The sequence below is a fragment of the Verticillium dahliae genome, genomic scaffold (genome assembly GCF_000150675.1).
Source record: "Verticillium dahliae VdLs.17 supercont1.10 genomic scaffold, whole genome shotgun sequence".
Taxonomy (NCBI): Eukaryota; Fungi; Ascomycota; class Sordariomycetes; order Glomerellales; family Plectosphaerellaceae; genus Verticillium; species Verticillium dahliae.
Window position 1 is genome coordinate 7073 of NW_009276922.1, and position 22196 is coordinate 29268.

General features: G+C 52.7%; 10 protein-coding genes across 10 annotated transcripts in view; 5 read left to right on the forward strand and 5 right to left on the reverse strand.

Annotated features, from left to right (window-relative positions):
• VDAG_05293 (multidrug resistance protein CDR1) overlaps window positions 1-1148 on the forward strand; it is a gene marked incomplete at both ends in the record, with an annotated part of 4713 nt that extends 3565 nt beyond the window's left edge. The window contains 3 exons of the mRNA XM_009652188.1: window positions 211-399; window positions 449-678; window positions 734-1148. Coding sequence (XP_009650483.1) covers window positions 211-399; window positions 449-678; window positions 734-1148 — 834 coding nt within the window. The remainder of the gene's footprint in view (window positions 1-210; window positions 400-448; window positions 679-733) is intronic.
• A 958-nt stretch (window positions 1149-2106) lies between these two features.
• On the forward strand, window positions 2107-2885 carry VDAG_05294 (endo-1,4-beta-xylanase I; the record flags this gene model as incomplete). Its single annotated transcript, XM_009652189.1, has 3 exons — window positions 2107-2357; window positions 2422-2470; window positions 2520-2885. 3 exons carry the CDS (start codon window positions 2107-2109, stop codon window positions 2883-2885), a joined length of 666 nt encoding a protein of 221 aa, XP_009650484.1.
• Window positions 2886-3135: 250 nt separating this feature from the next.
• Window positions 3136-3485, reverse strand: VDAG_05295 (uncharacterized protein; the record flags this gene model as incomplete). The annotated part of the gene is made up of 2 exons (XM_009652190.1): window positions 3136-3406; window positions 3454-3485. 2 exons carry the CDS (start codon window positions 3483-3485, stop codon window positions 3136-3138), a joined length of 303 nt encoding a protein of 100 aa, XP_009650485.1.
• A 1854-nt stretch (window positions 3486-5339) lies between these two features.
• On the reverse strand, window positions 5340-6018 carry VDAG_05296 (uncharacterized protein; the record flags this gene model as incomplete). Its single annotated transcript, XM_009652191.1, has 4 exons — window positions 5340-5442; window positions 5533-5597; window positions 5719-5738; window positions 5877-6018. 4 exons carry the CDS (start codon window positions 6016-6018, stop codon window positions 5340-5342), a joined length of 330 nt encoding a protein of 109 aa, XP_009650486.1.
• A 1387-nt stretch (window positions 6019-7405) lies between these two features.
• On the forward strand, window positions 7406-8246 carry VDAG_05297 (3-alpha-(or 20-beta)-hydroxysteroid dehydrogenase; the record flags this gene model as incomplete). Its single annotated transcript, XM_009652192.1, has 2 exons — window positions 7406-7880; window positions 7936-8246. The coding sequence occupies 2 exons, from the start codon at window positions 7406-7408 to the stop codon at window positions 8244-8246; spliced, it is 786 nt and encodes a 261-aa protein (XP_009650487.1).
• A 417-nt stretch (window positions 8247-8663) lies between these two features.
• On the forward strand, window positions 8664-11428 carry VDAG_05298 (transcriptional activator xlnR; the record flags this gene model as incomplete). The annotated part of the gene is made up of 5 exons (XM_009652193.1): window positions 8664-8824; window positions 8909-9942; window positions 9993-10403; window positions 10456-11231; window positions 11285-11428. 5 exons carry the CDS (start codon window positions 8664-8666, stop codon window positions 11426-11428), a joined length of 2526 nt encoding a protein of 841 aa, XP_009650488.1.
• Window positions 11429-11605: 177 nt separating this feature from the next.
• Window positions 11606-14090, reverse strand: VDAG_05299 (uncharacterized protein; the record flags this gene model as incomplete). Its single annotated transcript, XM_009652194.1, has 6 exons — window positions 11606-11720; window positions 11775-12107; window positions 12159-12371; window positions 12420-13750; window positions 13869-14014; window positions 14081-14090. 6 exons carry the CDS (start codon window positions 14088-14090, stop codon window positions 11606-11608), a joined length of 2148 nt encoding a protein of 715 aa, XP_009650489.1.
• Window positions 14091-15643: 1553 nt separating this feature from the next.
• Window positions 15644-17541, reverse strand: VDAG_05300 (GPI transamidase component GPI16; the record flags this gene model as incomplete). The annotated part of the gene is made up of 3 exons (XM_009652195.1): window positions 15644-17065; window positions 17116-17452; window positions 17490-17541. 3 exons carry the CDS (start codon window positions 17539-17541, stop codon window positions 15679-15681), a joined length of 1776 nt encoding a protein of 591 aa, XP_009650490.1. The 3' UTR covers window positions 15644-15678.
• A 302-nt stretch (window positions 17542-17843) lies between these two features.
• Window positions 17844-18719, forward strand: VDAG_05301 (LUC7 protein; the record flags this gene model as incomplete). Its single annotated transcript, XM_009652196.1, has 2 exons — window positions 17844-18200; window positions 18261-18719. 2 exons carry the CDS (start codon window positions 17844-17846, stop codon window positions 18717-18719), a joined length of 816 nt encoding a protein of 271 aa, XP_009650491.1.
• Window positions 18720-20053: 1334 nt separating this feature from the next.
• On the reverse strand, window positions 20054-21322 carry VDAG_05302 (uncharacterized protein; the record flags this gene model as incomplete). The annotated part of the gene is made up of 1 exon (XM_009652197.1): window positions 20054-21322. One exon carries the CDS (start codon window positions 21320-21322, stop codon window positions 20054-20056), a length of 1269 nt encoding a protein of 422 aa, XP_009650492.1.
• Between the last annotated feature and the right edge of the window lie 874 nt (window positions 21323-22196).

Genomic DNA, 22196 nt, shown 5'->3' on the forward strand with positions numbered 1-22196 from the left:
AGTTCTCTGTGTCTTTCTTGACGCAGTTTACGCAGGTTACGAAACGAGTATTCCAGCAGTACTGGAGAAGCCCCGGTTATATATATGCCAAAGCTTTGCTCTCGCTGGGAGGGGTACGTTCACATATCCGAACCATGGAGATCTAAACCTAGCTAACATTGGTAGTCACTCTTTGTTGGCCTATCGTTTCTGGATTCTCAAAACACGAAGCGCGGCATGTCGAACCAAATGTTTGGCATCTTCATGTTTCTCAGCCTGTTCCCCAATCTAGTGAACCAGATCATGCCAGTATTCGCCTCCCAGCGTGTCATGTATGAGTCCCGAGAACGCCCGTCCAAAGCGTATGGATGGCCGTCGTTTGTGGCGGCTAATGTCCTGGTTGAGCTTGCGTGGAACTCTGTGAGTACACGGTTGAAGTAGCAGCCGAAACCAGGCTAACCACGATCAGTTCATGTCCATCTTTGCCTTTATATTTTTTTATTATCCTATGAACCTTTCCAACAATGCAGAGTGGACTGATACCGTTCACATTCGCAGTTTTCTCATGTTTCTGCATTTGTGGATGTTCTTTGCATTCACAAGCACCTTTGCACACATGATGATTGCCGGACTCCCCACCGCAGACCACGCTGGAGGCCTTGCAAATCTATTGCTCATCATGATGTTCACATTTTGCGGGTACGTTTCCCTTCAAGGCAGGCAGCCAGAGACTAACACGACTCGTCCCGCACAGCGTCATAGCGGGCCCCGACAGTCTTCCAGGGTTCTGGATCTTTATGTACCGCGTCAACCCCTTCACATACGTTATTGAGAGCTTGATGGCGACCGGGCTTGGCGATGCTCCGATGCACTGTGCCCCCAACGAATTTATTACCTTTACCGCCCCGGACGGCTCCACCTGTTCCCAGTACGCTTCCGAGTACTTGGCTCAGAATGGGGGCTACCTGGAAAATCCAGACTCTTCCAACTGCTCATACTGCTCCATGTCCAACACAAACGAGTATCTGGCATCCGTCAGTGTGAGTTTCGGCAACCGCTGGAGAGACTTTGGGATCATGTGGGCGTTCTGCATGTTCAATATCTCGATGGCTTTTCTCTTATACTGGCTTGCGAGGGTCCCTAAAAAACAGAAAGCTAAGAAAGGATAGGCCATGGGGCGCAAGTCTATCCTGCAAATTGCGCAAGGTTTGCCCACGGAATGTATAGATTGCCATCACTAGAATAGACTGCCTACTTCCCCAACAATCCCATGCTAGAATACTTGAACTGCACTTTAATCGGCGACTTGCTATTCCAGAATAAAGCGTCCGAGAAGTGCTCCTATGCCAGGCCGTGATGGTTGTCCGACTTGGCATCTGGCCTGGATTGATTTCAAGTTGCAAACGCCGTTAGCCTCTGCTGATGTGGGCCAAGCGAGGCACGCTGCTCACGGGTAGCGCGTATGATGAGGGGACAATGGATAAACTGAGATGGCACGGGATCAGTTCTTGGTGAGATCAGCAGCCTAAATTGCATTGCAGAAGCCAGCCAAGGCCGCCGCGCCAAGTCCACGGCCGATTTCCTCGGCAGCCCGTGGTTCGATCTATGCGATCCGCCGTTCTGCTACAAGGACATGGTTCACTATTGGTTGAGACAAGTTTAGCCTAAAAAGAGGATTCCGATCGGCATTGTCTCCAACTGCCGGGGCCCTGGCTTATGCCGCCCAACGAATGCTGGCAGAAAGCCTTTTCTGAAACGCAGAGATCCATAGACAGCTCGACCACGGCCAAGGTACTGAAAGCACCTCTGCGTGGGGAATGGTAAAGAAGCCACTTTGATTCAGCGGTTTTCTTGAAATGCACCCGATGTATTCGGTAATGGATGAGTGGTGAATGTGAATCCAGAGTGTCCACCCGCTTGAGCTCCAGCACAGCGACCGTAGTCAGGGGTGTGGAGTTGGACGCCGGGGAATTAACGGAGTCGAGGGCTCCGCAAGCTCGTCATCTTCACGGGACCATGAACGCCAAGAGCTCGAGGACAGGAGATAAAAGAACCGCGACTCTGCCTTCTTAACACATCTAAAGTTACTGATCACCGTCCCCTTTATTCATTATCGATGCAACCACCATGGTCTCTTTCAGTACACTTCTGACCGCCTGCACGGCCATCACAGGCGCACTCGGCACACCCGACCTAGACAGGCGCCAGAACGTGACGCCCAATGCACAAGGGACTCACAATGGCTACTTTTACTCGTGGTGGTCTGACGGACAGTCCCCTGTGACATACACCAACAGCGCCGGTGGCTCATACAGCGTGGAGTGGTCCTCGGGAGGCAACTTGGTCGGCGGAAAGGGTTGGAACCCCGGAAGCGCCAAGTAAGCAGCCACTGCCAAGCAGCCACTGCCATACGCCAGGATCTTGACACTGACGGGACCACAGGGAAATACGTTACTCCGCTTCATGGCAACCCACCAATAACAGCAACAGCGTAAGTGCACCCCGTTCGTCTTGATTATCAAAGACTAACAATGTTTGAGTACCTCACAATCTACGGATGGACAAGGTCGCCTCTGGTGGAGTACTACATTGTCGAGTCACACGGAGAGTACAATCCCGGCTCTTCAGCGGAGCCGCGGGGCGAGATTGAAGCCCATGGCTCCATATACAAGCTGTACGAAAGCACGCGGGTCCAGCAGCCCTCTATCGACGGCACTCAAACATTCCAACAGTACTGGGCTATTCGCCAGACTCACCGTACGAGTGGTACTGTCACCACCGGCACATTCTTCAACGCTTGGGCTGCTGCCGGCATGCCGATAGGCCAGCACAACTATATGATCGTGGCCACTGAAGCCTACAACAGCGCAGGCCGAGCGAGTGTTGTGGTAGAAACCCCTCCGTAGCAGTAGTTGTGGATGAAACTTCCTCTAATGATATCTATGGAATCGATAGCTAAACTATAGTATGAGAGGTTACGAGGCTATGGCATACGTCACGCTTGATCGCAGAGTGCTGGGAACGACGCGGGAGCGTCGTAGTCACTCCACACCGGAGTAGGAATGGGCAAGGTCAGGTGGGTGATCTTCCTATGAATTGACGATACAAGACCTAAGACCCTACACACCGCCTTGGAGCGAGCTTCAAATCGCCGACTTAGTGCTCAAGCCTCACTCCTGGGCCCATACGTGAATCGATCCATATCTTCCCAGGTTGGCCGCTGATACCTGGGCCATATCCGACAGGTATTCTTCCGTTCGCAAAGACAAAGTCCAGGGCGCCTTTGTTCTGAGAGTCGACGGAATGGACGGCGTGGTAGTGAAGATAATTCCCGACTTTGTACAAAGTTACACCTACAGCGGACACAGTGAAGCAGATGCCAGGGCTTTGCGAACCCAAGCAGCTGAATGGAATATCGATCTTGTCACTAAGACGGTTAGATACGGTCTCTGTGGGAAAGACTAAGAAACCTACGTCCTCGCTTGCAGCTGATGCTTATCGGACATATCGTCTTGACGACTGTCAGGTCAGCATTTCTGCTCGCTAGTTTCGGGCAATGTTGTAGACAGTGCAATCAAGTCGGGCATCTACCTATCGATAGAAAGTGCATTTGTAGCCTGGAACAACGCCAGAGGCAGGAGGAGGGACTTTGGCAACATGGTGAAAAGGAAGACGAGGTTATATAATATAAGTGCTATGAGATAGCGAGTGAATCAAGTATCCTTATTCTTAAAATAATATCGTCGTTTTATAGGATAACTTTTTAAATTAGTAGTAGAGAGGTATTTAGTTAGTAAGGAAAGGTAGGTAGGTAAAACTTTAGTATACTCGTAAAACTATTAATACTCTTAGTAATTACTATGAAATTAACTTTAAAAAGTATAAAAAAGTATAAGAGAAACCTTATATTCATAGATAAAAAAATAAATTATATATTAAAGAGAAAATAAAATACTAATATAGTAAATTAAGGTTTAAGTAATATATTTTAGAGAAAATAACTCTTAGTAATATAAAAGTATAGGTAAAAGATTTACCCCATATAAGAGTAGCTAAGTTTCCCCTATAAAACTATATTCTTAAGCTTTTAATATAGTTATAGTCACGGGGACCGATGATCTCAGATCTCAAATACTCGAATGATAGTATTATATTAAGATGTCCCTCCCTATTAAGGGAGGATATAGGGGTTCTCTATATATATTACAATCCCTAGTCATATGACTAGGATTAGTGAAGGCTGGTCATCACGGTTCCGTGATCACCGTGCCGTGATTGTCTAGCGGTGATCACGGGAAGGTGATCCCCGTCGGTGATCACGGTCCCGTAATCACCGACTTGCGGTCACGTGACAGGATCCACCTGGTTGCCTGTCCACTGTGCCCGTAACAGCTTTATTCTCAATTTGAATACTATAAGAGTTCTATTACTTAATTATATATATTTAAGTCTATTAGTTTATAACCTTATATAGAGTTAAGTAAGCTTAGAACTCTATATACTATACTTAATATAGTTCCTTAAATACTATAGCTATTAGGGGAAAACATTTATCCTATAATATAGGAGAGTTTATAATTAAGGAAATTAAATTAGATAATAAAGAATAAGTTAAATAGGAGACTATAAACTTTATAATTATAATATAAGTTATATAATTACTATATAATACTTAGATAGTATTATACTTTATCTTATTAAATATAGAAGATAAATAGGACTTTATCTACTTTATATATTACTCTACTATCTTATTACTCCTAATAATAAATAATAATTCTAACTTAATCCTACTTATATAAACGATTCTAGTATGAGGTCCTTCCTATCGCCGATTACACTATAAGTCTTCTCATTATAGAAGTCGGTATTTTACAATGGACTAATGCATATATAAGTATTAGCCTTCTTAGGCTAGCGAATGCTGATTATTACGACTCATGCCACTATATGAAGTATCCCGACTCGGGAACGGGTAACTGGTGCTCAACCAACTTTGTCTGTGGTGATTTGGGAACAGGATATACTATTAGTGCGTTACCCGTATTAACCTCTTTAAGAGTAGCTTAAGTTATTAACTATACTTCCTAGTGCCCGGTGGCGATGTAAGTTTTATAACAAGCTATTCAAGCATAGTTCCCCTAATACCTAATGTATAGTGTCAGCGCAAAGATAAAAAGCAGATTAAGGGAGATGACTTTTACAATGCTTGCCGGAACTACGATAAGAAAAACTGGGAGCGGGATAGTTGCTGTCAAGTTTTTGTTGATGGCATTACTGTACACTCACGTGGCTGTTGGAGATAGGATATATTTATTTAAAAGCTCCATTAACTCGTTAATATAAGCTTATTATATATCTTAGGCATAACGGAGAGGCTTGAGATAGACAAATGAGGGATCGAGCTCATGGCCTAGTATGCAGCACAAGTGGCGGTCGACTGGCGCAGCGGTACCGTTTGGACTAAAGGGCGGCATCCATTAATTTACCTCGCATGCGAGGCCTTTTGCTAGGTGATGTCTCTCGCTCTCTTCCTCTTACAGTCTAACGTACAGCTCGTATAAGAGGGCGACTCGGAAGAAAATCCAGGTTCTCCCAACCACTGAAAGGTCGAGGTACTAGCGTAGACAATCGAGTTCGTCAGTCTAGTATCTGACGAGCTAACGCCGCAGACTAAGGTGCTAACGGCTACTCTTAGGGGTAGTTCAATAAAAGGAGAGCGACTCGAAAGAATCTTACTTCAATTATAAGTATAAGATCTAAAAGCATTATTAATAGCTAGATTTTTAAAAATCGGAATTAATATATTAAGTACTAGTTCCTCTATTATTATAAAGCAGCATCCTCACAACCATTTTCATTCGAAAGAGACATAAATGCCGCAAGCATCGATATACATTTTATACCGGCGACCCTTCCGAAGATGATGCGACGCGGGCCGAGCTCAAAGGGGTTGAACTCGTAGACGGTGGCGTTGAGGGCGACGATGCGCTCGCCGGGGGCACGGCCGGGACCAGCGCAAAGAAGCGGGCTGGACATAATTGGATATCGCTCACACGACGCGACGAGGGCTTTCGTTCCGAGGCGCAGGGGACAGATGCGAGATCGGTGTGAAGTGATCGACTTGCCGCAGCAAGACGCCTATTCAAATAAAGGTGTGAACCCGCTTTCGACAGTCGCATGGAGAAGGAGATGGCCGTGTGCTATGTCGGCCTATACTTGCAGAGAACCTCAAACTCTCCAATGCCAGTGCCTTCGCTGGACCGACCGCGTGAAGCAGGATCGCCTCGCCGAGCATCTCGTCTTTCCCCTGCCCGAGAACGAGCAGGATCCCCTGCCCGAGAACGAACAGGATCCCCTGCCCGAGAACGAGCAGCACGCGGGCCTCGACCACGATGAGAGCTTGTCCTACTTTACACCACCTCGTCTTTTGCGTCTCCAGCGAACTAGGTACAGATACAGAAGCTTCGATAGCGGAATAGAAGAGTGAACCCGCCATTAAGTAACGTTAGAGCAATAAACAAAACTATAAACTGAAGGGGAGCAGCTAAAGATATATAGATAATATATAAGTATAAATAGGTTGAAATCCTTATTAATAGACGTTTTCTATACTATTATATCTGTTGAGAGGGTTTCACTGCTTATGTGAACCCCAATCCAGTGCTTTGGCTGTGCCTGCGAGCTCTGAATAGGTAAGGGTTGGTGAAATAAGTCTTGTGATGTGATTGATACTTGATTGATGCTGTCTTTCTGAATTATCACTACCTACGTGAGTCAGATATACCTATCTAATTCACCGATCACGTAAGCCGTAATTCACGTGCTCCTGAGAGCTATGAATCCCAGATATAACCATCCTAATCACCGCCCTAGGGAATACCCTAATAATAGTTCAACAATATCACTAGTACTTTAGCTACTACCTTTATCCCCCTACTTAATAGATAGCTATTATACTAGGTATACTCTTTTAGTATAAATCGCTAATCTAGAGCTAGATATATATTACACTATATACTTATAACCCGCTTACTCAGAGCTACTGCTTACTAGAGTACTACTATTGATAAGTCTCTTTATATTTTTAACTAGTTAGTAGGAGTTTCTTTGAGGAGCATTACTTCGGACCATACCCCAGGCCTCTCGATGCCTCATGTGAGAACAGTGCTCTGTTCAGTGCAGAATTTCCCGACGGGTGGGTTCCAGGAGCCATGTAAAAGCCGACGGCCGGGCTGGAGGGCCGGATGAGAACCTGTTAGTATTTCTAACCATAGTCGTTTCTATTGCGAATTGCAATTCTGGAATTCCTCTTGCATCTAGAAATCCTGCCGCACTTGGTTGTTGGCTATTGCACTGCACACTCCGAGCTGTTCCTCGAGGATCCTCAACGTCCACCCTGCCAACTCACCGTCAATTCTGCGCCATGCCGGCGACACGTCTCACCTATGACCATCTTCCTCTTCACGGCAAGGTCTATGCCGTCACGGGCGGTGCCAGCGGCATTGGCCTTGCGACGGCCAAGCTTCTTTCGACGAGGGGTGCAGCAGTCTGCATCGCCGACATTGACGCAGAGGCCATGAAAGCAGCCGAGGCCCACTTCACGCCTCTCCAGGTGCCGTTCATGGTGTCAAAGGTTGATGTGTCGAGAAGGTCCGAGGTAGACTCTTGGATTGACAGCATCATCCGGGAGCATGGCCGTCTGGATGGCGCCGCAAACGTGGCCGGCGTCATTGGCAAGGTTCACGGCACCACCGCAGTGACCGACATGGAGGACGGCGAGTGGGACAGAATCATTGCCGTGAACCTCACGGGAACCATGTACTGCATGCGCGCGCAGTTACGCAGCATCGCAGACAAGGGGTCCATCGTCAACATATCATCCATCCATGGTCTTAAGGGTTTGGTGCAATCCGGCAGATACTAAGGCACGCACTCTGACTGACAGCTGGACAGGCTTTTCGAAACACTCGGCGTATGATGCCAGCAAGCACGCCGTCATTGGTCTGACCAAGGCGGCGGCTCTGGAGAACGGAGACCGCGAGATCAGGGTCAACAGCGTCGCGCCAGGTTCGGTCTACACGCCACTGATGCAGAAGGAATGGGACCACAGCGGACGCGCGAAGGACGCTCCGTTTGATGAGCCCACTGCGTTCCGGCGGTTGGGGACCGTCGAGGAGACGGCCAATGTCATTTGCTTCCTGCTGGGGCCCGATAGTTCGTTTGTGAGCGGTGCGGTCTACACAGTAGATGGCGCTTGGATCTGAGATCGGGGGGTGGGGCAAGGTGGCGGTGATGCCGAAGTGGGAGCTCTGTTTGGCGTGTGGGAGGATGAATGACTGATTCTGCAAACATTGGTGAAAGCCAAGAGCGAGGTTTGTCTTGTTGAGGTGAGCGATGTGGGGGGTTCCAGGCGCTGGACGCCCCAGCGCTACCTGGAATTCGCTAGTGGTGCGGGGTTCGCGGGGAAAGAGTCAGCTCAGGTGTTGAATGAACATAAAATACCGTCGGGCTTTTTTCACTTCGCAGCTTCCGTTCCCAGCATCTCCCTCGAATCCCACGCGCGCGCCGATCAGCTCAGTCGCAGCTGGAACCGCTCTCTGGCCCGGACAGATTTCACAGCACCCGAAGTATCAGAACGACAACGACTCGACAGCTGTCGACTCCTCTGTTCAAGATAAGCGATGGAAGACCTTCGTGGCCAACCGTCTCCCGAGCCCGAGACGAATGGCCGGGGGAGCCAGGATGGGACGGACGCGGAGCATGCAAGGCCAAGGAAGAGGACGCGGGTCGCATGCGACAAGTGCAGTACGTCTCGGACCCGCTGCGACGGCCAGTATCCGTGGTAGGTGAAAGACGGCTCTCGAGCTTTTTGCCCCAGCATCCATTCGAAGGTTATCGTCCATCATTTACTGACATGGCCACGCAGTCGACGTTGTCAAGGCAAGCCTGTTGCACTAGCCAGGAGAGTAAAACCCGAGGCATCTTCGGCTAACCCCTGTCCCATCACAGACTACGGTTACTCCTGTAACTATGACCGACAAATCAAGAAACGCGGTCGCGTCCCCCGCAACGAAACAGCACCCAGGAGTCATTCCAACTGCGAATCGTCCGCTAATGAGACCTCGTACCCGGATCAGCATCAAGCGAGCTCGCCTGCTGCCGAATCGGAGCCTCCGTCGGCCTCCTTCGACCAGCGGCGACAGGTGGCCGAGCCGCAGCAGAATCTTGCCGTTCCAGAGACGCACGCTCATGTTGAGTTGGACACGGCCAATGGGGGCTACTTGCCTCAACAAGCCATCTCCCCGCCATACGCCATGTATGCCACCGAAGGCTACGCGGCTGGTCTGAGACACACAAATCATCCGAGGCTGGGTGACGCTGTTGTGTCGGAGCCCAGCGACGGCCACCCGTCCCCTGCAAACCTCAATCCATTGCACGATGCACACGCCTCGACAAAGCCGCATCCGCAACAGCAGCGCGCAAGGGCGTCATTCAGCACAATCGTTAGGCCGCACGGATTCGGACCCTTCAGCCCGATACCGTCGGACGGCTCTCAGGGCGGTGGCCAGCAAAGAGGCTCACAGTATGGTGTCTCGACTGCCGACTGTCGCTACCGCTGTCTCGACCCTCTCCTCCCCTATCTTGGCGATGTCTTGCCTGCGTCTGTGGCTTGTGATCTCTTTGATGTCTATCTCGTGGATCCCGGAAGCTCGTTGTTTCGCTGCGCCTCGCCATACATCCTGACGCGAATATTCCGGAAGAAATCGCTGCTTCATCCAACAAATCCGCGACCCATGTCGCCGGCGCTTCTGGCTACCATTCTTTGGTGCTGTGCCCAGACTGCCGACATATCTCTGCTTCTTGTTCCGGGATCGAGATCACGAGTCACAAACGCGCTCTACGAGCTCGCCACATTTCTCATCACGGACCGAGACCCCGACAGATGGCGAAGAATACACGGTAAGCAGCCGCACTGGCAGGTGTTGGCATGTCGTGCTTACCATGCATAGGGGGACTACGCATTGAGAATGAACAGGTACCCGAGCAGTACCCCTACAACTCCAATCTCCCAAGCACCACGGAGAGCAATGAGCCAGCCGGTGCCATTGATGATGTGCTCACGTTCATCCTCCTCTGCATTGGAGTGTCCGGAGGCGACTTCAAGTCGGATTGTCTCAAGTGGTGGAGCAAAGCAGCCAGGCTTGCGCTGTCACTGCGTTTGAATCGACTGGACGAGGACTCATCATTGTCCGGACTGACCTCTCCCCCACGAAAGCACAAGGGCCAGCTGCTTCTGGCTGCACTTGAGGCCGAGGAAGAGAAGAGGCGAGTCTTTTGGTTGCTTTATTCGCTCGACCGACATCTTGCGCTGTCGTTCAATCGAGTCCTCCAAATTCCGGATTCGAGCTGTGAAGTTTATGGTACGTCTTCCCCCGTGTTGAGGCCGGCTGTCGGCTCCTGACAGAGCATTAGCCCCATTGGCGGAGAACATGTGGGAGACGCTAGACGAAGTGCTCCTCCTCGGACCGCCAGCCAGGACGATAGGTCCCCTCAGCACGATATCTGGTTCCAGTTTCTTCGAATACTTCCTCCCGCTGATGGTCATCCTCGGCGACATCATCGAAGTTCACCATAGCAAGCACCATCCTCGCCTTGGGAGCCTGGACAACAGCCTCGCCGTCTCTGTTATTGGCAATATGATAAGCGAGTGCGAGGAGAGCCTTGCCAGGCTTGCGCACGAGGCCGATGTGCGACACTCAGCATACGGAAACTCTGACACCCCAATGCTCATCAGCAATCTGGTGACCGGCCTGCCCGACAACAGTCATCCAGCACCACCACCACCAAGTCGGAGTCACGACACGCACGATGATCGATCCGATGTGCGTCTTGTGGTCGCATACAGTACACACATTCTCCATGTCATGCACGTCTTGTTGCACGGCAAGTGGGACGCCATCAGCATGCTGGACAATGAGGATGACTGGATCACCACACCGCGCTTTGCCGAGTGCGCGTCGCACGCCATTGCCGCTTCCGAGGCCGTGTCCGATATTCTCAAGTTTGATCCAGAACTGACTTTTATGCCATACCTCTTCGGTATATACCTGCTGCACGGCAGCTTCATCCTGTTGCTCTTTGCCGACCGGATGCCTCAGCTCGGACCCAATCAGAGCGTCGAGCAGGCGTGCGAGACCATCATCAGAGCCCACGAGGTCTGCGTTGTAACCTTGAGCACAGAGTTTCAGGTGCGTCAGTTATTCCTACCACATCACTTGACACGTCTAATTGAATTGCACAGCGGAATTTCCGACGAGTGGTACGGTCCACGTTGTATAGTGTACGAGGCTCCAGTCCCAAAGGCTGGGAGGAGCACAAGCTGGCGCGGAGGAGAGTACTCTCACTGTACAGATGGACCAAAGGAGCCAAGGGACTGGGAATTTGATGAGACGAAGTATCACCAACATTTCAGTCTACCGGCTCAAGGCCGAGACGGACAAAACCTTTCAAGCTATTGGATTTGCCGATCATACGAGACCGTTGACTGTGAAGACCGCGAGACTGTAGGCATTGTATCGGCACGAACGGCTTCCCCCCCCCCCCCCACGCCCTCGCCTTGATTTCAGACTGCACCCTGACTGGCCTGACTGATGACCTGGATTTCGGGTACGTCAAAGACATCCCAGTCATGGGCATTTTCCGGTGAGCCGAACGGCGTCAGGGCCGCGAAGCGAAATCTGCCATACATCAGTTTCTCTCCCCCATGGCCACATCAAAGCTCATCCACTCACGTGTAGTTTCCTGGTTCAATCAATTGACCGTTAGCCAGACGGCCGAGCCACCAATACTCATATGGAATGTCCCGAGCCAGATCAAAGACAGGAAACGCCACCAGATCCATCTCATCGTCCTTGCTTGCGTTGAAGACGTAGGCGTACTCCGCACCGGCCCATGAAGTTGCGGCACCAACATACCCGTTCTTGCCCGCTTCCGGCGGATAGTACCAGCGGCTGTCTTCCCAACCTGCTTCAAAGATATCCCATCGTAGGTGCCGCACACCCCAGCGGAAGCCGCAAACGATCCTTGGGAAGTCTTGAGCTTCCAACGAAAGGTCGAATGTGTAGCTAGCATGATACGGGTCAGCCTCCGGTCTTCGCACGCGCAAACAGACTTACGTGGGCTTCTCCTCAATGGGAATGTCGTTCGCAGTCGAAGAGGACCGGGGATAGTTTGGGTAAAAGACCCTGGCAAAGGTAGTCCGTATGCTCCCCGCCACGCCCATATAAGGGACTGAAAGCTCTTCAGCATTCGTGCCATGTATGAGGATCTTGCCGCTGTACACAGACAACTTATCATCATCGAACCCGGCGGGATAGTCGAAGACGAATCTGGAGGCCTGTCAGCAGGAGGCCTTTGTGGCTGGCTGCTTTGCGTACTCTGCGTTTTTGGTTGACCCAGGATTGACCCAGAACTCATCCGACGGCAAGAGCACATCAGGCGTCATTTTAAAGGGGAGGAAGGATGTCTCGCCGTGCGGAATCGGGCCCAATTGCACCAAGGGAGGATCGCCGCTGTCCAGGACGTCATGGCCGCCAGAGTCTTGCACCTTGAACCTGTATCGAACACGGCTGGTCCCATTATTCTTGATGGCGACCTTTTGATGTTGTCTGTGGTTCTGCGTGTCATTCAGTGCAAACTTTGACCAACTCAGGGACGTTTCATAGTGGACGACCTTGTAGGCGTCGACGATGCCAGTACCAACTTGGGTTACAGGCGCCCAGAACCCATAATCTTTGTCCGACTGACCATCGTGCCACCGCACTGCGCGGCCGCTTGACATGATTCGCATGGCGAGATCCTTGGCGAAGCGGATACCGTGTATGCCTTTCCCTCCATGTTGACTGATGTACAAGGCCGCAACTCCAGCCACATATGGACACGCCATTGATGTGCCGCTGAGCACTGTATATGTGTTGTCAAGGTACGAGCTGAAGATGTTGCCTCCAGGCGCCGCAACATCGGGCTTGATCTCGAGATTGTATAACGCAGCTTGTGACGTAAAGTAGCTCGCAAATCCTCCGCCAGCATTGCTGATGCCGACATAGTTGGTGCCCGACTCGACAGAGAAGTTAAGCAATACCTGATTTCCATTTATGTGCACCGTGAGGAATAATTCCGCCGTCTTGTAGTCGAGAACACCAACGCCAATGAGGTCGCTCCCGGTCTCTGGCTGCTGTAGCGAAGCGCCCTGTGGGCTGAAAAACAGGATATACCGAGCACCAAAGTGAGCGACATTGCGCTGTTTTGCATATGAACTGCAGTTCGTGTTCACACCCAGAGGCAGAAGAGGCAGAAGTACGACGTAATTACTGAGGTTCCGGGTATTGGCCGGCAAAGACTCGCAGCCTGCTAAGACGTCGCTTGCGTTGAGTGATAGCGCAAACATAGGAAGGTCTCGAACCGACGGAGGAAAAGGCTCGTAGTCTGGCAGGTAGGCAAATGTCGTTGTGTTCGAATCATTTGAGCCGGGACGGATATAAGTGGCCTCGAACGGTATCGCAGGGTAGGTATCTGCTTCGACCGACGCCACGGCGAGCACAAACTTTCCAGATGAGCCACTGCTTCCGAAAAATGGACCGAGCTCGCCGCTGTTGCCGGCAGAGATGGTCACGATGGTGCCAGCGTCGACGATGCGAGATGCAACCGTGGACCAGGCACTGCTCGACCATCCGCCGGGGCCGCCAATACTTGCTGTGATGATGTCGGCCTCGATTGGCGTCAGCGATGTTTCTAGAAGGGAGAACTCTAGGGGCCAGAGCCTACTCCGTCCTCATGGGCCCTGATGAATGCGTCTATCAGAGTTTCCTCGTCTGTTCCTCCCTGACATCGTTATTGGATGAAGCCAGCGAGAGAGGTTGATACCGCTTACACTGCCCCCAAAGACTTTGTAGCTCTTTAGCGTAGCGTCTGGTGCGACTCCTGCCCAGCTCAAGAAGAGTTAGCCGCGAGGAGAGTTCCTGGAACAGGCCGGCTGTACTTTTCGGTCAAGCCGGCGATGATGCCCGCAACATGCGTGCCGTGTCCGTCAATATCAAACGGATCATCATCTGGTTCCTTCTCAAAGGTACCGCGTGGATACCCTTGGAGCCGGATCAGCCTCAGCGTCTTGTTATCGAGAGAATATACATACATCTGTCGCCCACAAAGTCGTAGCCTCCTATCACTTTGTACTTGGGACCCATCCCACCACCCAACTGTTCAACTCGTTATTATCAAGGCTACCCGATCAATCCAGGAGATTGCCTACCGCAGGGTGTGTGTACTGAATTCCAGTGTCGATGATTGCAACAGTAACGCCTCGTCCGCGTATGCCTTCAGCGTGGAGCCTATCTACACCAGTCATGTGGTGGATTGTATAGTTGCTTGCGCCTGCATCGTCGGGTTGGTCCTGTTTGTCTATAGCAGGATCGAGCTGGACCGTCTTGGATCGCCAGACATTGGCCACATTTCGTATCATGTGCAGGGATTCTGCGTTCTCGACAGATGTCTCGATGCTGATGCCCTTGAAGATGTCTCCTTTGAACGACTTGACGATTTTGTTTCCAATACGAGACTCGATACTCGTTTTCACATAATCAAAGTCGGACTCCTGAGATTGATGTTAGCTGATGCACCATTTGCAGCAATTGCAATGGAAATAAGACACCTTGGCAAACTCGACGATGTACCGATTGGTCTCTAAGGAGCCAGGCCTCGTCCCCAATCCGCCATCTGTCTGTTGCCCAAGACCCGCCGTCGAACTCAACACGAGTCCCAGTAGTAAGTGAACGGGTTGCATGATTCGCCAACTCATTCTTCTGCCTCTGGGAGCTTGAAGAGGAGTGCCAAAAACGACGGGCAAGATCGATGGTAATATTACGCTATTTAATGCCAGCAGAAGCCGACCTGTCGAGAATCCATGCCAGCAGCGCCTGAATGGCGGTATGCAACGTCAGACAAGCCATGCAGCGCCGGATTCAGTGAGTTGTAAGGTGTCCGGGTAACCGCCGTGGACACCATTGTTGGGACAAGGTTGAATCCATGTGGTACATGGGAACGGGCAAGCTCATCGGGTTGCACCCAAGACAAAATCGTACGCTTGTGTCCAGCGACAACAGAGCCTTCTTAGGTCGGAGGCAATCAGGAAGGAAGCAGGACGTCCTCTCGTGGTTTCACAAGTTTCTGCTGATTGTTGCTCGACAGCCAAATCTGTAGTCCGGACGCGGTCGACCGAAGGTTGTGCTTGAGACGGGGATGGGATCGTGTTTTGCGGTAGAACCATTGGCTCCCTAGGCGTTTCCAGCATGCAGGTGGCCTGACTGTGGATGGCGGCATGTATGTACTGGACCGTAGGTGATAGGCGTGGCGAACCCGCTATGCTTTACGACATGGTATTGACTGCACTGATTCACGAGCAGTCGTAAGCAGCGCGGTGTTTAAAGGCCAAGTCTGAGTGCAATTGGCTTCGACGCGGGACATCTTTCGACCAGCGGGCTACGATGGGTACAAGAAGCCACGTCTATCAGGTTCAAAACGTCGACTGCAGTGGAGCAAGTCTGCTGGTTCGGATCGATCGCTCAGGCAGCGGCACTGAAGTAAAGGTCACCAATGGGGGCTCAAAGGTGAACGTCATTTTACATTGATGTCAACACGCACTCACTTCCTGGACCTGAACCTTGCAAGAAGCTTTCCCAACTTTGCCCGAGCAAGCGGGCTCGGGGCCTCATCGGCGGCAACGAGCCGTCGGACCAGAATGTTGTACAGGCCACCAAATGCAAGCGCAATGGCAGTTGATGTGAAGATGATAACATTGTAAGGCATGCTAAAGTCCGGCACTGGCAAGTTGAGGAGCAACGTGGTGGTTCGCACGCTCTGGACGCGAGGGCTGATAGTCGTGATGACAGCTGCGGCAACGTCGAAACCGCGGTTCGCATCTGGCGGGTACTCGGTGTAGCGAAGAATGGTCTTTTCGAATTCGTACGTCAAGAACACCGTCGAATCAGGTGGAATTCGCATGCGCAACTCCAGCTGAGTGCCCCTTGCGCGGTCGATGGCTGGGCGGTAGAAAACTTGCTCAATGATGGACGCTTGCTGGTTAATGTTTCCATTGATGCGAGTTTCGAGCGTGTGAAGATACACCCTCATAAACCAAGGTAGCGACTCCATGTAGATGAATTCTACCTCTGTATCGGGGCTTGGATTCGTCAGGATAGCCTGAACGCCGCCACGCTCTTGTCCGTATCCCATCAAGGACCTTTCGGCGTATATTAGAGGGGTAGGCGCGTCGACCAGCTCGGCTGGTGCTATGGCGGTCGCTTCGGCATCCAGGGCTGGCAGTATAATGTCGAACTCGCCGTTGACGTCGAACGTAAAACAACGGGAGACGCCATTTGGGTTTTTCGTCTCGTAAACCCCGCCCGAGGTGTAGACGCTCCTGGACTCAGGGACCTCTATGCAGACCGGGGCACTTTCTGGATCGGCCAACGGACACGTGCCGGTAATGGGCCGTCCAAAAATGTGTGAAAGATGCCATTCTTGGCCAGAGGCATGGCTAATGGGAAAGCAGGTGTTATCGGCATGGTAGGGTTTTGACGCCTCGCACTTTAGATCTTGGCTCGGGGGAGGGCGGGGAATAGGATTTCCCTGCGGACGCTTGGAGCGCTCGACGTCGAGAACCATATCGATGGTTTGCTCAATCTCCAGCACGCATTCGCCATTTTCAGGGCACAGCGGGCGAACATCTATGGCCATGCTCTGAAAGCTAGAGTCAAACAGCTTGTGGCCGTCAAGCAGGCTCGACACACCAGCCTTACCTTTGCATGGCAGCAACTTCAGAAACGGTGTCAGATTCTCCGTGCAGACGACTTCCTTTGGAAGTACACCATGTAGCAGCCGAAGATTCGGGATGGAGTCCCTCGAGTGGTGGCCCTCTGGTTGGAAAGACATGACAGGCCGGGTAGTTCGTGTGACATCGACAAAGTTGAGGGAGGCGCAAAACAGCCCAGACAGTGCGTTCGTAAGAATCAGCCACTTCTCGTCGGCCCTGTGGTGTCGTGGTTAGCTATTGTGATATGTCGAGTCTTGGGCAGATACTCGTACTCTTCGTCAGAACGTGCGTCCAGCCAGGCCCATAGCTCAACACCTGTGCCACCTTCTCGCTGGCCCTCCCATGGTCGAGTGCCCCAACTCTCGGCGTCCCATCGTCCCAAGCTGAATCTCAAGTGCAGCTCTTTTGTGCCAGCATGTTGAAGAATTTGCCCGAGCGACCGGGGAAAGTAACCAAAGTTCTGGGACTCAAAGTCGTGGAGTGTCGAGTTTGAACGAAAGTTGAAGCTGGCCAGCAGGGCGGAAAGCGGCAGTGGTCGAAGATTCAATTGCTCATGGTAGTCTGCTGCAGAAACGCAGTAAGATAAGGCAGAAAGAAGCAGCACTGGAAGCGGACGCATCGTGTTAGATCCCCAGCGAACGTTGGTTGATCGTGGTGGGATTGTCGAACTGCAGCTCCCTGACGTCGAGCATCGTGTCCCGTCGCGCGCTGGCTTGAGGCGGGACCCCTGCCAGTCCACCAGGGGGCGACCACCTACCTAGGTACCTGGTACTGTAGGTACCTAGGTATCTAAGCTAGGTACGAGGCGGTAGGACACGGCAGAACTCGATTAGATAATCCTTTTTTGCGAACCCGCAGATCCTCACAACAGGAGCTCCCGCATCCCTGGCCATGCCGCCTACTTCAATCGATACACCCGTCAGCGCCGTCGACAGATCCCCGCCACTTGATCGATCCAGAGGTAACATTTTGCGCCTGTACACCATCAAGTAACATGGCCGCCGAACAACGGAAGCTGCTCGAGCAGCTCATGGGCGGCTCAGCGGCGACTCGCGCCGCCCAGCTTTCCATGACGGACCCCAAGGTCTGCCGCTCCTTCATCGCCGGCACTTGTCCACACGATCTCTTCACAAACACGAAGCAAGACCTAGGCGCGTGTCCGCGGGTGCATTCAGAGGCCCTGAAGGCCGAGTACGACGCCTTGACCGAAAAGGAGAAACAAAGATATGGCTTCGACTACGATTACATGCGTGATCTACAAAAGTACATCGATGACTGCAACCGCAGGATAGACGCGGCACAGAGGAGGTTGGAAAAGACGCCCGACGAGATCAGGCAAACAAACGTATTGGTATGATTACCCTTTGCCCATTGCGACCGCCTCAATCAGCTAACAGTACGCCTTTCCCAGCTCAAGGGAATTTCGGAGCTTAGCTCCAGCATAAACAACGGCCTCTTGGAAGTCGAAATCTTGGGCGAGATGGGCGAAGTCTCTCGCGCTGTGGACGAATACTATCGTGTCCGCCAAGCACAACAGACGAAGCTAGACCGCGAGCGCGAGCTCAAAGAACTCTCCGACACCTCTGGACCTTCAGGTCATCAAAAACTGCAGGTCTGCGACGTTTGCGGTGCCTATCTCAGCCGTCTCGACAACGACCGTCGCCTGGCAGATCACTTCTATGGCAAGATGCACTTGGGATATGCGCAAATGAGGAAAACATTCGATGCATTTCCCAAAGAGATGCGCGGCCGTATGCGTGCGCCCCCAATGGAAGACGACGGCATGGGCCCTGGCGGCCCGAGGGGCTCACGGGGAGGCGGCGGCGGCTATCGCGGACGAGGAAGGGGTGGATATCGCGGCGGCTGGTAATGCGACTCCGAGGTGACAAAGTTGAAGCCCCATCAAAGCCATTCCGTCGTCGATACAACGCGGAGTGGGCGCGAAAAGACCACGACAACGACATGTCGGAGGATACCGCACGGCAGCAGGGAAACGTCTCAATTGGCTGAAGAGTGGCCTAAGATGATGCCTGCATGTTCGGATGGCCTTTCCAGAGGGGTCGCCTTCTGGTCAATCGTGGAGGCAGCGGGCGTCATCGTACGTCGCGATGAGAGGTTAGAACACCCAATGATACCAATCTACTATCAGCGCGCGGCTCACCACTGACTGCTCTAGTGAAGCGTAAACTGCACATGCTCTGGGCACTCACAGCTCGAATCGTGAACGATATGTTACTTCTAGCGGCGGCGTCTGTGAAGACTATCGTAGCCGACCAGCTTACGCCACCTCCTTACCCTTGACCGAGGACAGCATCATGGCTGATTAGTGAAGCCTGGTAGCGATGCCATTGACTCGGGTGGTAAGGTTTGCGTGCTATTGTTGAGCCTGAGAAATCATCTGACGAAAAGCACCTACAAATACTGAAGGGCACATGTTATCGTGTTTTCTGAGCGGTCGTTTGCCAAGAGGCAGTGTATGATGGACCGAGAAGTCTCAAGACTTGGGCGACTCCTTGTTGAATAGGCAGTTCTCTCGGCGACACTACAAGTACTCCATCAGGCTATTGTACAGTACATGTGTCTTAACGCTACGCTTGCCATTGTGATAGGTAAGTTGTTGTTTGCCGATGACTTTAGTCTGGCGCCAGTATAACAAATGCGCTGCCTTGCCACGCGTCTGCAAGGTTCGCACAATATCGTTATGGTCAGTAGCCTAGCCATTGTGCGGCAGAGTTCTAGTAGATTAGAATCCACTTGCATTGGAAAGCTGCACATCGCCTCGTTCCTTGGACTTCGTTGCCTGCCAGGCCCTTGATGTTTTGTTTCACAATGATCAATCGCGTTGTTGTGCTTATGAGGCTGTGTACGATCACCAGCACGGCCGCACGCCTCTGTAATTAACTTCTTCGCTCTTTTACGGAATAAGAACGACACAGATTATAAACCGTGCAGCCAAGATTTCCGCTGACAAGCTAGTGAAAAGCCTGGAGCATCAGTTCCCGGATTCAGGTAGACTTCCCGGGCTGTCCTTGAACGATGGCTCGTTGGAGAAAGCTGACGCTGCAAACCCCATCGAATTGAACTCCTGGGCTGACAATGATGCTGAGGTATCTGAACGTAACAATCTTGGATAGATGGCATCTTAAATTCGGGCGCAGAAATCTTGACAACGATAGCGGTGGTACTTCGGTCCCAAGCCAAGCCCTACTGGTCCTTGCCTGCCAGCTTAGCATCCAGAGACTCCATCTCTTCCCCCCAGTCAAGAGGGCCCGTCGGGGAATCGGGCGAGAACTTGGAATCCACAGATGGAAGCGCCGGGAAGTCCGCCGTGTTCAGAACGGGCTTGTTCGTCGCCTGGGAGGGAGTGCTCGCCGACGCGCCGGCCCCATCACGCCCGTTAAGATTGCCGCCTCGACCTCCCCGCCCGCGATTGGAGCCGCCACGTCCTCTCCCTCGTCCGCGGCCCCGGTAATTTTCATCGCCAGCAAGATCGCCCGCTCCTTGGTCGACATTGTTCCTGGCATAGCGGCTCCCCGCCAGAGAATCCGCCCCCCTTGCGCCACGGATTCCGCCATGCGCGCCTCGAAACTCCCTGTCCTGCTCCTGTTCTTCAATCTTGCCTTGGTCCCAGCCGCCCGTCTTATTTTCCATGGCTTTGAGCTTTCGCTCGCGGTTCTTGGCTCGTTCAGCATCCATCCGCCGCCGCTCCTCCTCCCCACGTTTCCTCCGCTCAGCCTCGGCGGCCTTCTTTTTCTTTGCCTCCTCCATACCGTGGGCGTAAGCAGCGGCGTGGGTTCGTTCGTCGGCCTCGGACAGTTCATGCTTGCGCGCCTTCTCGGCACTCAGGATTGCCATCTTCTCCAGTCTCTCGGTCAACTCGCCCTCGGTGAGTTTTGTCCGCGGGTTGGCCCCCGACTTGATGCGCGATTCCGACTTGAGCGCCGTGTTCTGGCCCGGTAGCGCTGCTCCGGATGTCTTTTTGCCCGCGCGCGGCGCGTTTGGTCCTGCGCTCGGCCCAGTGGGAGCGGACGGAGGCGGTGCCGTGTCATTGCTCGTGCCGCCTTGCTGGGCCGCGGGGCTCGGGCTGGTGGCCTCCTGGTTTGGAGCTTCTTGGCTTGCCGTCGGCTGGCTGGCTGCCGGCGGGTTTGTGGCCGGCTTCTGGTGTGTGCTCGGTTTGCTGGCGTTTGAAGGGCTGTTGGCGGCAGGCTGACGTGGAGGGCGTGGGGCAGGCTTGTCGCTGTACTTTGAGTACGCCAAGCCTTTGACCGCAGGTTTCGCCTTGTTGGGTGCAGGCGCCGATGACCTCTCGGGCTTCCCAGCAGGAATCTCGACGGCCTCGGTCGGAGGCGCAGCTAGTGCTGGTGCTGTTACGGGCGCGAGCGACGGAGGGACCTCGGTGACAGCATTGGTGAGGGGCTCGAAGTCGTCGGAGAACAAATCGTCGTCGGTACGACCGCCAAACTGATCGTCCATGGCAGCTGCAAGATTGACGGGTCTATCGGATGTGGAAGGGATGGTACAGACACTGTCAGCGGCAAGGCAAAGGTCCCAATGGCTTGTGGTTGTGAAGCTGGAGAGACGATCGAGCGCTGTCGCATTCCTCGACCCAACCCGCTTGGGAAGCACATGAGATTGTAGCCCCGCCACCCATGGCGACACATGATTGGCGCGATTGGCACAACTGGAGCTCATGTGGGGTCATGCTGTGTACTCGTTCATGGTGCCGCTGGTCTGGCCAGTGACTCACGTGACCCTGTGCATACGTCAAGCAAAGCTACCGCGCGGGTGGTGGCTGATAATACATGCGACGAAATGACCGATCTGAAATAAGCCTTTACAAATTACAACAGACAAACGTGCGCAAGAGGGGCGGGAAAGAAGCACGGTTCGGCCGAGTTCGAACAGACATCGCAACGGACGTGCCAGCGTCCATCGCTTCTTGCCAAGGGTTCCTCTCTTGGCCCACTGAAGGACCTCACATCAGACAGGTACATGTACACGCTCGCCACTGCCGACCCGCTCCCAGAATTTCCTCAACCGCCAGACTCGCCCGATGCCACGGCTCTGCTCCCACTGTCGCATGCCTTCTTCGCGCTGCAGCACCTGGCGCTTCCAAACGGCATCGACCCACCTGCGGAGCCCGTCCTTTACCTGTTCCTTTTCGATTGCTCTTCGTTTGGCCACAAGACCTGGCGCAACATGCACGACGGCTAGCCCAGGAACACACTCATACGGCAGGACGGCGCGCTCGACTAGAACTTCGGCAGGCGGTCTTGTGGCCAAGCGACGAGCAAGTCGAATGGAGACGAGAGAGCGGCCGAGGCGGCGCGAAACGACTGTGGTGTTA